This window comes from Amblyomma maculatum, chromosome 8, assembly GCF_055883805.1.
Source record: "Amblyomma maculatum isolate TAMU_Amacu chromosome 8, ASM5588380v1, whole genome shotgun sequence".
Classification (NCBI taxonomy): domain Eukaryota; kingdom Metazoa; phylum Arthropoda; class Arachnida; order Ixodida; family Ixodidae; genus Amblyomma; species Amblyomma maculatum.
Genome location: NC_139351.1, coordinates 62,729,620 through 62,744,373, shown reverse-complemented (window position 1 = coordinate 62,744,373; position 14,754 = coordinate 62,729,620). Strand labels below are relative to the sequence as shown.

The following is a 14,754-nucleotide window of genomic DNA, read 5'->3' as shown; positions in this document are numbered from 1 at the left end:
ATCAGAGTTGCAATTATCCCTCGACGACCCGGAGGGCCAGGTCAGCTGGCAGCGTTTGGGTGACTGAGTCTAAGATGGAAATCGTGAGCTTCCAGTGATAGTTGTCTGTGAGTGACAATGTTTCGGGCATTTTGCATTCTAGTAGAAATAAATATAATCTGCGAGAATTGAAGTGGGTTACGTTGTGGCCGGCGCCACCTCACCGGTGCATAGTTTCGATAGTGAGCATTAGAAAGAGCGATAGTGGTGTTATTAGTCTCCGTATTGCTGTATGAGTTTATTATATATGACTGTGCGGCCTCGGGTGCTGCCAAAGAGGCGATTTATTCCTTGCAGGAGGTTTAGCAACGCCGCTGGCTCCATGGTGATGATGATAATACTGCTAATTATTTTATACTAAAAAGCACCATTTATAATAGCCTGCCCTCTTCCTTCTTGGTTAGAATGGGTACTTGGTGAAGCTCTGTGATATACCCGTTTATTTTTAGGTCTCTTTCTTCCAAAAACGTTGGTACATTGCGGGTGTATTGCGTCACCGTAGAGAATAACATTATATTGCATTCTTTTCAGGCCAAAGCGTCCCTTTTGTCAAAAGGAGACAACCACCTAATAAAGAAATGTTCGAGAATTTCTCGGAAACATGAAAATAACATGCTGTGCTTTATAGCAGAAATCGTCACAGCAACTCATCCAGTACTGTTAAATACTAGTACCAGAAAATAGATCCCTGATCCCTGGAGCATAACATTTAATGGTAGCTCGAAATAACTATTTTATGATTCGTCAGCGAATGGTGCAGTTTGTCCTTGAGCAACGCGTTTTGCTAATATTCGTAGCGATGGATTTAGCTCCCTGTAAGGAACATATGGCAGGGCCTTTCCAGAATTAGCAATGAGATATTATCCAAGAGTAGAGATTACTAATATAAATTCTTCGCTCACATGACGAAGCTCAGTTGACAGACTTCTGCAGCTGTGATCAGGAGATCGATTCGTGTGCCAGCGCAGCATGCAGAAGGCCTTGATTTTCTTCCTTGTTCTCATTGCTTGCGTTGAAAGCAATTCATTTGATGACATTACTACAGAGACAGAAGAATATAAGGACTACTGTGGTAAGATTGGCTTCCCTAAGGCTTCGCAATATATTTATTTCCACTAATTTGTAAGCCACTCAAAATTGTACCGGACAAGTTGCGCTTAGAAGGGCGCAGGCATAAGTTTGAAAATGTGCGCCGACATTTGAAATTCTTAAGATATTTATTTGCCGTACCAAAATAATTTCATATATTATTACGATGAAATAAGAAAGGCGTCCGGACCAGGTGAAGCCTGCTAGCCCCCAGAGACCAACGCTTCTTCCTCTTCCTTCTTCCCTCCTCCGTGCTCTGTTTGAGACCAAGTCCGTAACACTGTAGATAGCACATTCTTTTTCATTAGTGATCATGGTATGAGAAAATTGTGTATATCCGTGAGTACTTTTAAGCCAGTCTCAAGTCAATAAAACAGAGTACCTGGCGCCACTGATAGATTTTGGAAAATGCTCCCCTCTGTGACTGATGTGTGCTCGACCGGATGGCCGACCTCCTGCCTGTTGTGTCAATGCGGAGCGCAGCAGCAAGTCCTAGTGCAGGCCTGTTTAGCCGAAGCGACGACCGGCATTGCTGTAGAGCCGAACCCTTGATTCATTTTCATATTCTCTCTCGCCTTCGCAGAATAACAGTATATTTCTTTTTGAAGTCCGTGGAGATGTTCTCAGTGCTAAAGGTCGTTTCTCTATTGAATTCGAGTTTTTGTCATCCCTTTCTTTTACTCTTTTTTGTGGACCGTTTTTATTGCTGCAGCTCATCCTTATTTATTTCACTATAATATGCTTTTTGATAATTAGCTTTTGAACGATTAGAGTTAAGCATCTGGATGCAATTAGATGTTTGCAGCCAGTCATTAGTGACAGCCATCTTCGTTTTTCGATAGTCGCCAACGCGATTACCCTCGGCCCTGTAGCTATGGGATTGAGCGCATTGTTTCAGCAGAACAACGCATTAGTACTGATGCGCGGTCTCTGCCGAGTGAAAAAGTAGTTCCTTTGTTTCACAGTGACGGCTGCGTAGTGTTTACACCCATTGCAATCGGCACTAAGCTGTCATATTTGACGTCTACGAACTAAAATGTGTAGCTCATAGCATACTTTGCAGCACTATGTCTGTCCAGTGGAGCTGTTTCATATGCTTTGTCATTGAAAGGCCATCAGTGAACATTTTGAAGCGTACATCCTAGGCGGACACTCCTGGAACACGCTTCGTCGACGTGGCAGTTGTCGGCATAGCCAGCCACCTGCTAGCAGTTGCAGATAGCAACAGAGTGAAGCGCCAGCTGCCACTGCTCGCAGCTGGCAGAGTGGAGAGGTGGAAATCTTCACCCAAGGTTAGGGGAGAGGGAGAGAGTGTGAGAGGCAGCGGCTGGCTTACTGGTTTAGCGAGTTAGCTAGAGCGGAGGGATGTGAAGCTGGACTATGGTTGAAGTGGGAAGCACCTAGAACATGACCACCTTAGAAGGCAATACCACTTTTTTATTGGGCGAAGTCACTATACAAGAGCTGTTCGCCGAAGCCGAGTTCAGAGCAGCCATAAATTGAACGGAAAGGCGGAATCTTCTTACCGCTTGGACGAAGCTTTCAATAACATCGAATTTCTGGCACTAGAGTGGCTAGTTGAGGCCTTGAACAGGATTCGGGCCTCCGAAAGTGTCCCAGCCTCGTGCAAGCATGCAGAGATGGTGCCGAGCCGTAACCCTGGAAATGAAACCTTCGCCTAATAGCCCATAACTAGGAGGGATGTTCGCCGTGAGGCTCCCATCACAGCTGTAACGGTGCCACTGTAACATCAACCTTAGACTGAATTTGTCCTCAGTTAGGTTCTGTCCACTGTGCACGGGTTGGCGCTTCTCTCAGGCCAGGGAGGCAGATTGCGAAGAATCATCGTGCTTTTATCAATATATGTTTACAAATCGTATGGCGTCCGTCACTCAGCGATCTTGACCATTCTTCATTACCTTCACCTCCAACCATGAATATGCAACTTTGTGATGTTCTTGCAAGATCATTTCCATTTTTCATTCGCGTCAGTAATGAATGCGTTTAACACATCACTGCTAAAAGGTATGTACATAAAAGAAGTGCACTGGCCCCAATGTTACTTAGCATGGAACATGAAATGTTAGCCATGTTTCAGCCACGAATATAGCTGCGATATCGAACATATTTTACCTAATACGTTAAGGTAGTGTATTGGTTTAGTCAGTGCGTTTTTGCCTTAGGTAACCCTGAAGGAGGAGGATGTGAAGGGTGCTAAATGAGGCAAAACCTGCAAGTGCAGTTACAAAGCAAAGTGTAGGGGTGACCACTGCAACAGAAGTTTATTGCGAGAGCAGAGGAATAAAGCTTGATGCTATAGTGAAATTCGAAAGAGGAGGATACAGCTGAACACTGACGAGAACAACGGAGGAAGGCGGAAATCTAAATGTGCAAGGGCAATATAGAGGAGGAGAAAAGAGGGGCAGAATAAAAAGTTCGCTATAAGTTTGTGCCCGCTTATGCGTAATGGGCAGTGCATGTAGTGTGTAATCAGGACAAGCGATGGTCGCTTAGGGTAACAAGTTGGATTCCAAAGGAAAGAAAGCGTAGCAGGGACGGAAGAACATGTGGGCGGATGAGATTAAGAAGTTCGAAGGGATCAAGTGGATGCAGCTAGCGCGGGACCGGGTAAATTGGCCGAATATGGGAGAGGTCTTCGCCCTGCAGTGGGTATAGCTTGGCTAATGATGATGATAATGATGGTGATGCAAAATGTGACGTGATGAAATAAGAGCGCGTAGAAGCGAAACACATCCGCCACGAGCCGCCGTGGACGAGGCCGAGGAGTTTTTACCCCTGTTTATGATGGTGCGTAATTAATGCATGACCTCATCTTTGTGAAGCAGGTGTTCGTCCAGAAGCTTACCAGATCTGGCACTTCTCAGACCGCAACGCCTGCTATGTACAACTGTATAAAAGCGCGGAAAAACCGCTCTAAAAGCTCTATAGCCATACATGCACAATACATGGCTCTCAAAAATTTAACATACATAGCAAAAATACCACACATTTCATACTTTGCGACACATAAAATGCGTGAGTGACACAAAGAAACTCTTCACACTTCCTATAAATTGATGACAGCAATTACTTGATAGCATTTTGATGGTAGTTGTCCATAGAAAAGGTTGAACAGTGACCCCGAAACGCCTCGTAAATTATGGTAGCCATAGCGGCGTAAATCGCTATGATATGTGACGACGCGGCTATATCGCATTCAAACATTTTTTGTGTTTATAAAAGCATTGTTTTGGCTAAGCATAACACAATTGGTATCTCGTTATTCTTCCTATAAGTCTGACCTGAATTACTATTGTGCTTTAGGTGTCTTTATAAAGCACAAGCCGGCTGTGTACCACAGCTGTGGCGACGTTACATGAGCGTGTCCAACAAGTTTAGAAAACGCTTGAGCACTATGGAGTAGAGCACGATTCAAGTTATTTCATCCACGTAGAATTATGCAACGTTCAGATCAACCACATAACTGGGTTCGGCCTAGAGCAAGCTAACGCGACATTTATAGTTCACTGCGTGCCCTAGCTTTCGCTTCGAGAGAAGGAGAGCGCAGTTAATTGAGCGTCAAGTGTTTACTATAACGAAAACAGCACTTCTTCAGAAGCGCCTCAAACTAGGCCGTTGTAGACGCGGGCGCTAATATAGACACAAACGTAGGCGCCAATGTTTAGGACGCTGGCGTGCCGCGGTGCAAACCAAAGTGGGTACGTCACGCGCACCATAACCCGAGATAGAACGCGGGATACGTGGCTCGAATATTTATGACACAGGTCGCACGTCAGTCCCCATCGGTCGTCAGCGTGGGACGGGGAGCCAGTCAAAAACCAAACAGGAATGAACAGGACTGAAATGACTATAGACACGAGAAAAGGAAAGACGAGAAACACAATCACTTGTGTCTTCTGTGTCTCCCAATTCTTTTTCATGTGTCCTCGCCCAATGCGCGCCGTTTCTTCCTTTCATACTACCCCAATGTGTCCAGACTGCCCCATCTGTCAGTGCAAAAAAGACCCTCCAGGCTCTGGAGCATCACCGCCGCACAGGCGGCAAATGTGGTTCATTGACTCTACGTGAAATAGCAATATTGTAAATTGTGAAATTATCAGTGAAAGTAAGAAAAAAATTAGAATTAGCAACCACAAATTAATAATCTTGTTTATAGCATACTTCACCTGAATGATTAAGCTTGTTTACTGTAAGCTTTATTTCAGCGCAATTGATGAAGCTACTCTTGATGCGCTCTCATAATATGGTCTGTCATTCTATCATATTTCAGAACTCTTTTGGCGTACCTCCAGTAACTTTCGCACTAAACTAAACAGAGTTTACCTGTTCTGCTTTGAACCCATCTTCATTTCTATAGCTGGAAGTTTTTAAGGACTAAGGCCGTTGATTTGCCTCCGAATTTGCTTCAGCGGTGACGATGTGTTGAAGTAACTCCTAGAAAAGCCTTCGTAACGTTTAGGAGTGCCCTCTCATTTGCTGTAGTCGGAGCGTAAAATCTGAGGATACATGCTTTGCGTTTGTTTAAAATGATTTATTAGTATATTTAAAACAAACGGTTGCCACGAAAGCAACTTAAAGATCGCAGTGAGTATCTAATACGTTTCATTTCTCTTTTCACAAATAGGCATCTATAGAAACGACCTATCTATATTCCTACAATGCGTCATGATGAAAGTTCCGGAGGTAAGCTTTGCTTCATATAGAATATTTTTCTCTCTTTTACATACACGTGCTTACTACAGGTATATTTGCGAAAAGAAAAGTTAGATGAAACAAGCCCCAATCAAACATGGGCATTGCCTGCACAGATATGCCGCCTGCAAAGCACATATATACAATGTCAAAACAGTGACGTGATACAAACATACCGGGCATCAATCATATGCATTCTCATTGCTGAAGGCGCTTCTGTCTAAATTTGGATTGAATTTAAGCTTTTCTCCCACTTTCAGTACCGAATGAAAACTCGCAAACACAATTGCTGCAGATTTCGAAACTTTACAGAGTGCAGTGAGGGCCGCGAAACATTTACCGCGCTTTTAGCCCTTTCCTCGCTCAAGAAATGATGCAAGAGAACACGTATTTCCAGAAAGTGTAAAAAGGCTGATTACTACGATACTCCGACATTGGAGATTTGGTTGAAACTTTTTGAGTATTTTAACTTTGCAGTATCTAAATGCAAAATAATTTCAGAGACGCGATTCTATATTTATATATAAGAAGTTTGAGCTTATACAGTATATTACCCCCATAATTATCCTTCGACAGACACTCAATTTCTCCCAAGTTCCTGACTGTTATAAACGAGCTCTTTCATGACACCTGCCAGCGAGCCCGTGAAGTTATGACGCGAGAGTTGCCCGTTTTGCTACTGCACATGTTTCACCACAGATGCTTTGATTCTGTGAGCCCTGCCTTTAATTACGTTCTCTTATTTCACACAGGTTCATTATTATGCAGTTGCAAGCTGCCCAAAAAATGAAAGACCATTTATTCATCTGGCACGCACTCGAGATAGATATAGCACACCGCGGAAACAAAGCTTTACAAGCGTGCCTACGTGACTCGATTCGGAATCCAACGACCCTAGAATCGAATTTTACCTCACTCTCCAATGTCGAAGGAGTTGTCCGATGTCCTGCAAACTCAGTGATGTCACGTGGTCTCGTGACGTCACTTTACCAGACGAACAATTGGGCTCGGCCGTAACACCTGCTACTACGCCCTGCATATAGTGCGAGTCATACATCTATGTTGCAGCATGAAGCAGCATATCTTAATTTTAAAGAAGACCTTCTGGAACAAACTGTGACAAGCGAAATGAAGCCATAGTAAAACAAAAAGCAAACCCCTTGCTGACAGAAATAGCGCTGTAGGTGGGAAGTGTATTGCTTCCACTTCGCCGAAGTTACGCTCCGGAAACTTTTCCCGACGCCCAGATCCCTCACCGATTCCACGGGTAGGAAGGCAATACAGAAAGGTGCGGTGCCCTCTCTCATTCTTCGAGTGTGCCTCTTCTCCCGAAACCAAGTCACAAAGCGGGGGTAAATGAAAGGGGCTCCTCCTATGTATTCAATCAAGCCCTCTCCCAGTTTCCTCTAACCCTTCTTCGTGCATCCTCTGACAACTAGATGACTGGCTGCCTGAGTCCGTACGGCCGCGCAGCCACTAGTTGGCGCATTGCTCAAACTTACATCACGGCTAGTGGTCGAAGACGTAGATGACGACAAATGAATAGAACACAAACATACAACTTCGCTGTACGTTATTGTCCTCGTTCTGCGTCTCCGTCTAGAGAACGCTGTCATTTTATCAAGATTGACAAAAAGTGACTGACACAGGGAAAGGTACTTTGTATTTAAAGCATAGTTAAGCGATAAGCATACGTGAAAGCGCCTGCGTCACAACGGACACATCAGTTTTCCTTCCTTGGAACAAATCTCAGCTTCAAAAAGACCCATCTCTCAACACAGCGTTAAATCGAGCTAGTTGGACTTGCATATACGTGCGCAATTTGAGTACCTCTACGCAATGAATTTTAATCAATCGTGTTGCCGCATCGGTTAGCGATGCGGCAGCACGGAGAGGATAACCGATGGTCGCTTAGGGTAACAAACTGGATTCCAAGGGAAGTAAAGCGTAGCAGGGGGCGACAGAAAGTTAGGTGGGCGGATGAGATTAAGAAGTTCGCAGGGGTCAAGTGGATGCAGCTAGCACAGAACAGGGCTAATCGGAGAAATTTGGGAGAGGCCTTCGCCCTGCAGTGGGTATAGTCAGAATGATGATGATTATGTGTTGCATCATATTGTAGCACGCCTTCTTAATTGCCACCTCCTGCCTGTGGCCACTGAGGAGGCAACCGGAGAGCGGGGATGAGACACCTGCCTTGTGGGCCCGAGAGGATCAGCAGTCGGTCGGATCTAGGATTTGAATCCGTCGACCGAACTCCTAAGTCGAGTCCAATTGGCAGCCATGCAGTGGATTCGGCTGCTTACGGCTTGCGAATTCAGAATCCCAGACAACATACGTACCGCACATCCCGCATATACCCTGCATTGCCATACACACAATGCATTAGTGCAGTTACAAAGGATAACTGCATGGTACTCTTAAATTGATTAGAACGTTTTACGTTCCTGTGGCAGCCGTTTTCTGTTATCTACGTGAGGAGGGGATGATTCCCTCTCCTTCTTTGCCAGCTATCCACAATGATAGTAGGAAGTCGCAGCTAACATCTCCTATGTATCAGCCAAGTGACACTGCTTTTTCTTGGCAGTCACCTTCAAGTCTCGTCCTCTTTCATACAGAAGAGACCCTTTTTTCACTTTGCATCATGTCAGGCTTTGTCGGTCCCAGCTGGCTGTTTTATGTACCAACATAAAACAGATGGTAGAAATAATGACAACGCCCGTGTTATCCTCGAATGGAGCATTTAGTACGTGTACAGTATCTAGAGAAGATACAACTCTTGCGTCGTAGCACCTTAAAGCGAAATGAGCGGAAAGATAAACTTTCCCGTGTGTTTTCTTTTCTCCAGGTGGACACTGTAGATGTGGACACTAACGAAAGGCTGTCTTTTATTTGTAATGGACGCACTGCAGTACAGGCTGCTTAAAACGAATACAAATACTTATAAACGCAAAGATAATCAAGATGACGATATTGCTATTGCAATGACATTCTTTCGAGGCGACATGACGTAGTGTATTTATGATGCGGATGCGGGTGATATATGGCACCTTAGATTTTGTAGTGAAATGTGTTTCATCAGAAAAAAAAGTACATTTGGCGCTCTTTTTTATCGAAGGTAGACATCCATGAATGCCTTGGGCGTATTTGAATGTCTGCTCGCTATCCCTTTATCTAACCGCATTATTTCCCACCGTTATTTGGCTATGCCTCCCTCCTGACACGTTGCACCACTTGTGGCTATTCACGCCATCGTTGCAAGGTGTTTATGCTCACCGTGTCGTAAAAGGATACAATGCGGTCGGAAATATCTGCGCGACCAATTTTAACCTAAACATCGCGTCGCCGCATGCCGTTACATAGCATAGTATATATGCTATCTAGAGGTCAGGTATCGTAACTGAAAGTTAAAAGAGATTAGTGAATTCTGTCCATGCCAGAACTGAAACCACTATCCTTCAGTTCCCCAGCTACGTGCGCAAAGCAATACTCTTGGACGATTTTTTGCGAACGTGTCCATAAATCCCTTCTAGTGTAAGAGCGCCGTTAGGCGCTGACTAAAGGGATAGCAGCGGTGGCAAGTAAGAAAAACATAAATAAGAATGAAATAAAATGACTAAAAAATTGTTTAAAATACTGTTAAAAAGTAAACAAAAGTAAAAGTAAAGGTTTGCAGCAAAGCAATGAAACGCAGAACGAGCTCGAAACGAAGCTGTGCAGGAAAGTCGCAGTTCTTCAGCCTTTTTCCAGCTTAAGAACACTTAAGTGTACAAATATTTTGTTTGCTTACAAATTCCGTGCCATTCACAGAGAAAGAGTCTGTAGGCGCTTTTTGATTTTGAACTCGGCGCGGGCGGAAAGCAGGCAAGAACACGAGGATTGTGTTTTATTGGAATAGGGCATTTCACAAATTATGTCGCAACTTAATCGGAGGCATTGGTATATAGGGCTATTGCCTCTGCACACTCCGTTCACCACTGCATTTAAGTTTGCACAAAGAGCGCCAACAGGTTTAAAGTAAAAAAACGTACGTCTCTTGGAGGAGGGTGGTAATGGTGAAGATGACAGTAAAAAAAAAAAAAAAAACAAGAACATGTAACTGAGCGATGACAAATGAAGGAAAGGAGTATCGAGAAATGGTCAAAGCGTTACTCGAACTTACCATCGTCGCCTTTTCTCCAGTACATAACGCTGGGAGCGAGTAGACAGTGGGGTCAATCTTGAACGGCGTGTGTCCTTGCCTTTGAGGAGTATAGGGTTAAAACCAGTGCGAGAGTTCACACTTTGCTTCCATAGTTGAATAACTTTGTTTCTTAGGCTTTTCTTTATTTATTCATTTTTCGCAGGCCGATAAAGTCGTAAAAAATAATGGCAAGAGCGTTGAAACCCTTTTAGATGACATCTGCGAAGATGGCGTAAGTATACCTTTTTACTATAAATTATGTTCCAGAAATTTTTATACCTGCAAAGCTGTTGTAAAACGCCTGATAGCGTTTTTCATTTAAAGCGAAACAACGTTCATAAAGCAGTAGGACAATCAAATTTCCGAAGCGACAAATGAATTACCATCAATGCAGTGTGAATGCCTAGGTACCTGTCGGCAGCTGCTGCGGATGCTGTTTTCTGGCAGAGCTGATTTTTCGAGGAATAGATAAAAACGCGAGATTGATTTCCACAAAAATGGCACCTTGTCATCTTTTTTTTCTAACACGCCAGGACCACTCCTGGCAGTACGCCGACACCGTCGCTGCCTGCAACCTGTATTATATGGGGAAACAACCAAATGCGCTCAGTGTTTGCTTGCCATTCTGACCTGGGGATGAACGGCTGGCGTTATTGGCGCACTATTGCCAAATGAGTTGAGATCTCTAGATAAAAGTTTAGGTTTCCGCAAAAGGCAGCCACCTAATCATTACTTGTGCGGTTAATTTCTGCAGTGATCGGATACGTATTTTCAAATACACTTATATGCAGGGCCACTGCTAGTTTAGAGCTAATTGTAAACATTTCTTTGGTTTCAGCTCGACGCATATTGCATATTGTAAAGTTGTGCACGCCGTGACGTTTTATTTTAGAAATTTCTTTTCAGTCAGTGTTGCAAGCCGTAATGGAATAATATAATTAGAGAGTGCCATATTTATATGCAAGGCGGCAACAAGGATAATGAACACCGAACAGCTTGTTTACACGGTGAACACAAAAGTCCCATATGGTGCCGATGCCTCCTAAATTAGAGCATGACGGCGGGTAGGGCTAAGAATGTATCTTGGTTAATTATCCGGAATATTGATTGTTCCATCTAGAGTTAAGTGGAAATTCTCGCCAATATGTTAAAATGTAAGTATGCGCTCAAGATAAGGTACTACTGTTTGCCACTTATGTTCTGCTCGTCCAAATCATTTTCGAACCATTTCATTTAAGATCATAAAAGAAAGGAACAAGCCTTATAGTAACTGCATCAGTATTGAAGTTATTAGCATATGTGCTTCAGGGAGACACTGGAAATAAAATCTCAGAGAACCGAGGCCAGTCTACCACTAAATAACCATGCAAAGGCTGTGTTTAGGTCGAAGTGTTAGATGGAATTACACTGCAAGTAGGAGTGCACACCAAGTGCTGAAGAGACGCTTCCAGCGGTTGCAAACTCTTTAGTACGTCTACAGCAGAGGTTTCTTTGCTAAGTGCTACTACTAGGCATATGGATGATGCAGAATTGCGATATCTTTGTGTTGCCTGTTAGAACAGGGTGGTAAGCTTTGAGCGGCCGAAAATTGTCAAGGGCTGTCTCTGCTGAACCGATTATTGGTCGAAATCAGCGCCTTTTTTTAGTCTTTACAGTTCTAATTCAGTGAAATTGCTGTTTTGTGATTGATATTCCTTGGCTGTGGGTTTGGAGCTCTGCAGTTTCAGTTGTTTATGTGGCGTTATCTGGAAGCCACTGCATCAAACAATGGAAGCTTAACTGTGGCCCCCACAAGCAGTTCCGATCCAATAACAAGGTTGATCGTGAAAGCCACGGGCTGAAACTTGGTGCTGCACCGTACGCGTCAAATGACGAGGTTTAATGCTATTAAAGCATGAATAAAATGAGCGAACGTACTCGCTGCGATGTCTCATTGGCAGCGATGCTCGGTTACTGCATCTTATTGACCGGGTTCAAACCTTACCAGATACAAACGACTGTGGTTGCTTTTCGTTAGTACGAAATCACTAAAAGAAGTCCTGATCAGTCATTGTGCAGTCATGGTGCCATCGCGATCTCCTTTGGCTAGCGAACTTGGAAAGTCCGCCGGGATAATCGCGTATAGGAGCCGCTACACGAGACTTGGTTGGAATTGCCCGCGCGAGGCCACGGGGTTGTGACTTCACGAAATCCTTTAGCCAATCAGAGCGATGGCACTAAACAAACGATCAGACAAGATCCATGATCGGTGGGGTGAGCGTGTTAGTGCATTCGCACTAAAGACAAATCTTTCTACTTGGACTTCTTAGCGTATATTTTCCTGCTGGTCTACACAAACGTTTATTTAAATAAATCACTGTGAGGTATTGCCGCAATCAGAGGCACATCACGTATGCTGAATCCAATCTAACGCGATATTACTGTCACGTTTCCTATTTATTTCAGTGGCCAAACTACCCAGAGTACTGGATCGCAGCTCTGGTGAGTAGTATTAGTAGTAAGTAGTGTTTTTATTCACAGAAACAAAAATGGAAGAAAAACGATGCTTGCCAGTCCAGATATCTGCTATCTAATCATAAGACGCACCTGAATTGGGGCGGTGGAAATAAAGGAATAATAAGTAAGAGAGTGAGACTTTTTAAAATGTCCTCACATCAAAACCTCATTGAGTGCCACGCTAGATGACCAGCCCAGCAGAAACACTATCAAGAAATGGGAATAATTTCAAGTGCTATCGGGGGCGTTATTAGGGCCAAAATGTTATTTAAGAGCAGACAGTGGTTATGCGCTACATGATAAAAACTTTTTCGAACGGTGAAACAAGCTGAAGCAGATTGTGAATAAAAACTATAGCTAGGAAAGTGCAGTGAATTCTATTTGTTTTAATTTGTAAGCTTGACGCTACACATCATATGAGTATGATGTCAAATTTGACAGTACTTTAAGCTCCGCATTTGACGGTGAGAGGTGCCGTTCATAATTAATCCATTTAGCCGGCTGTCTCTACGAATCATCTTTCGCGTACATCCCCTTGGTTACATGGTTAATTGCTGTTTTAAACCTCGGCCTCTAATATCCCACTTATACGTATTAGAAGTCATAAGCTTGAAGATTATATGAGCGGCCATCCGCGATGAATATATCCCCATTTCGGTGAACCCTTATCAATGTGCCTGCTTGGCCTTGGAGCAGCATGTCGAGTTCGAAATCCAATATTTCTGAGGGGGGGGTCTGGATACTCAACTCGCCGTCCCATTTCAAAGCTTAAGTACTGTTGACAATGACTGAACATGGGGCCATGTAAAGTGCATGGCATTTCAATGTCTCACAATCGGACGTCCATCAGTTAGTGAATGGTCATGTCACCTGTTAAGCCATGCCCGTAGTTTCCGGCTCCCAATGCCAGCGCGAGACTTTCTAGGTAACGATGCATTTAAGGTATGGCAATTAAAATTAAATGCAAATAATAGTTCTCGGTACAAACGAAAGGTCTTGAGCCACCTGAGGAAGAATGTGAAAGCGCGCTCCACGCACTGCCACAAGCACTACTACAAAAAATTGCAGGTGTTTAAGAATTGCTTGAATCAAGTGACCGAGTGGAAGCTGTGAGTGTTGCAGCGAAATTTTCTGCGGACGCCTAGAATTAATATGCCATCGTCACAACGTTCGAACGAACCTTATGTCCTAGCAACTCGCTGTTGTTGGTCGCCTTTACCAACTTCTTCTTCTTGTTCTCCCTCGTTATAATACCGATTTATTTGTCTTGCTGTTCTTCTCCGTTTTTCTCCTTTTTCTTCTGCTTCACGGTGCCAAAACTTACCGCAGTGTAGCTTTCCCTACAAAATCACGTGATCAACTTCTTAACGTCAATCAGAGGATCTGAAGTACAAACATCGCATACCAGCGTGGTGTTAAATGCTGAAATCGCTGAAAGATAGATAAGGTCAGAAACAAAACCCACACCGCTATTATTCTCACTTATGGTTATCACGCTTTTGATGCACCAAAGAACGTGACGTATTGGGTTGCAAAGAACGAGAAGAAATTCTGAGCTTCTCTACTCGGCATGTTTTATAACTTCGGCTTCTTGACACTGTCATTTACAACACTATATTCTTCGCAGATGATCTTACAGAAGGAAGTAAAGGTACTTGAAGAGGGCATAAATTACGCGTGATGTAACGCTCTCCCGGACTAGGCCAGCAATGAAATGCTTGACGTGGGGCCTACGTAGCGGCTAGCATGAGCAGCATTGAAGATACGTGCTCGTATACGCTATCATTTGATACATTTATGTATCGGTGATATGTGTCGCTCGCGAAGAAGGATGATATCGGAGTATTGGCATAAAAAATAATTTTCATAAAAGAGCAATACTATCGCGTCACATCCAGGAAATGTGAAAAACGTGGCGGAAAAACGGGCACGTGACTTTGTATCGAAACGGTGATCCACACCGTTCTTTGTTCCACATTCAAGGAAGTGTTGTACTATTTTGCTTTACACTTAGCATAGCAATTTATTGAAGGTGGAGGCCAGTGTACGATAAGTGTTAGAACCAATGAGACAAGTTCCGAAGGAGAAAAGGGGTAGAAGCTACTGGCCCCACGGGGCTGGGACGGTTGGCCAATGCCGCCTGAAGCGGGTGCTAGCCAGCCACCGAATTTTATCCATTGTAGACCGTCATTGCACCCGCCCCTGGTTCGGTGGTGGACAACGGCTGTTGTTGCGGC

At 43.8% G+C, this 14,754-nt stretch overlaps 1 protein-coding gene across 1 annotated transcript in view; it reads left to right on the top strand.

Moving 5' to 3' along the window:
- Positions 1-944: 944 nt before the first annotated feature.
- LOC146181284 (uncharacterized) overlaps positions 945-14,754 on the top strand; it is a 29,726-nt gene continuing 15,916 nt past the window's right edge. Inside the window, exons 1-4 of the mRNA XM_084577874.1 lie at positions 945-1,111; positions 5,774-5,832; positions 10,185-10,253; positions 12,467-12,502. Of these exons, the coding sequence (XP_084434000.1) occupies positions 1,009-1,111; positions 5,774-5,832; positions 10,185-10,253; positions 12,467-12,502 (267 nt within the window). The 5' untranslated portion in view covers positions 945-1,008. The remainder of the gene's footprint in view (positions 1,112-5,773; positions 5,833-10,184; positions 10,254-12,466; positions 12,503-14,754) is intronic.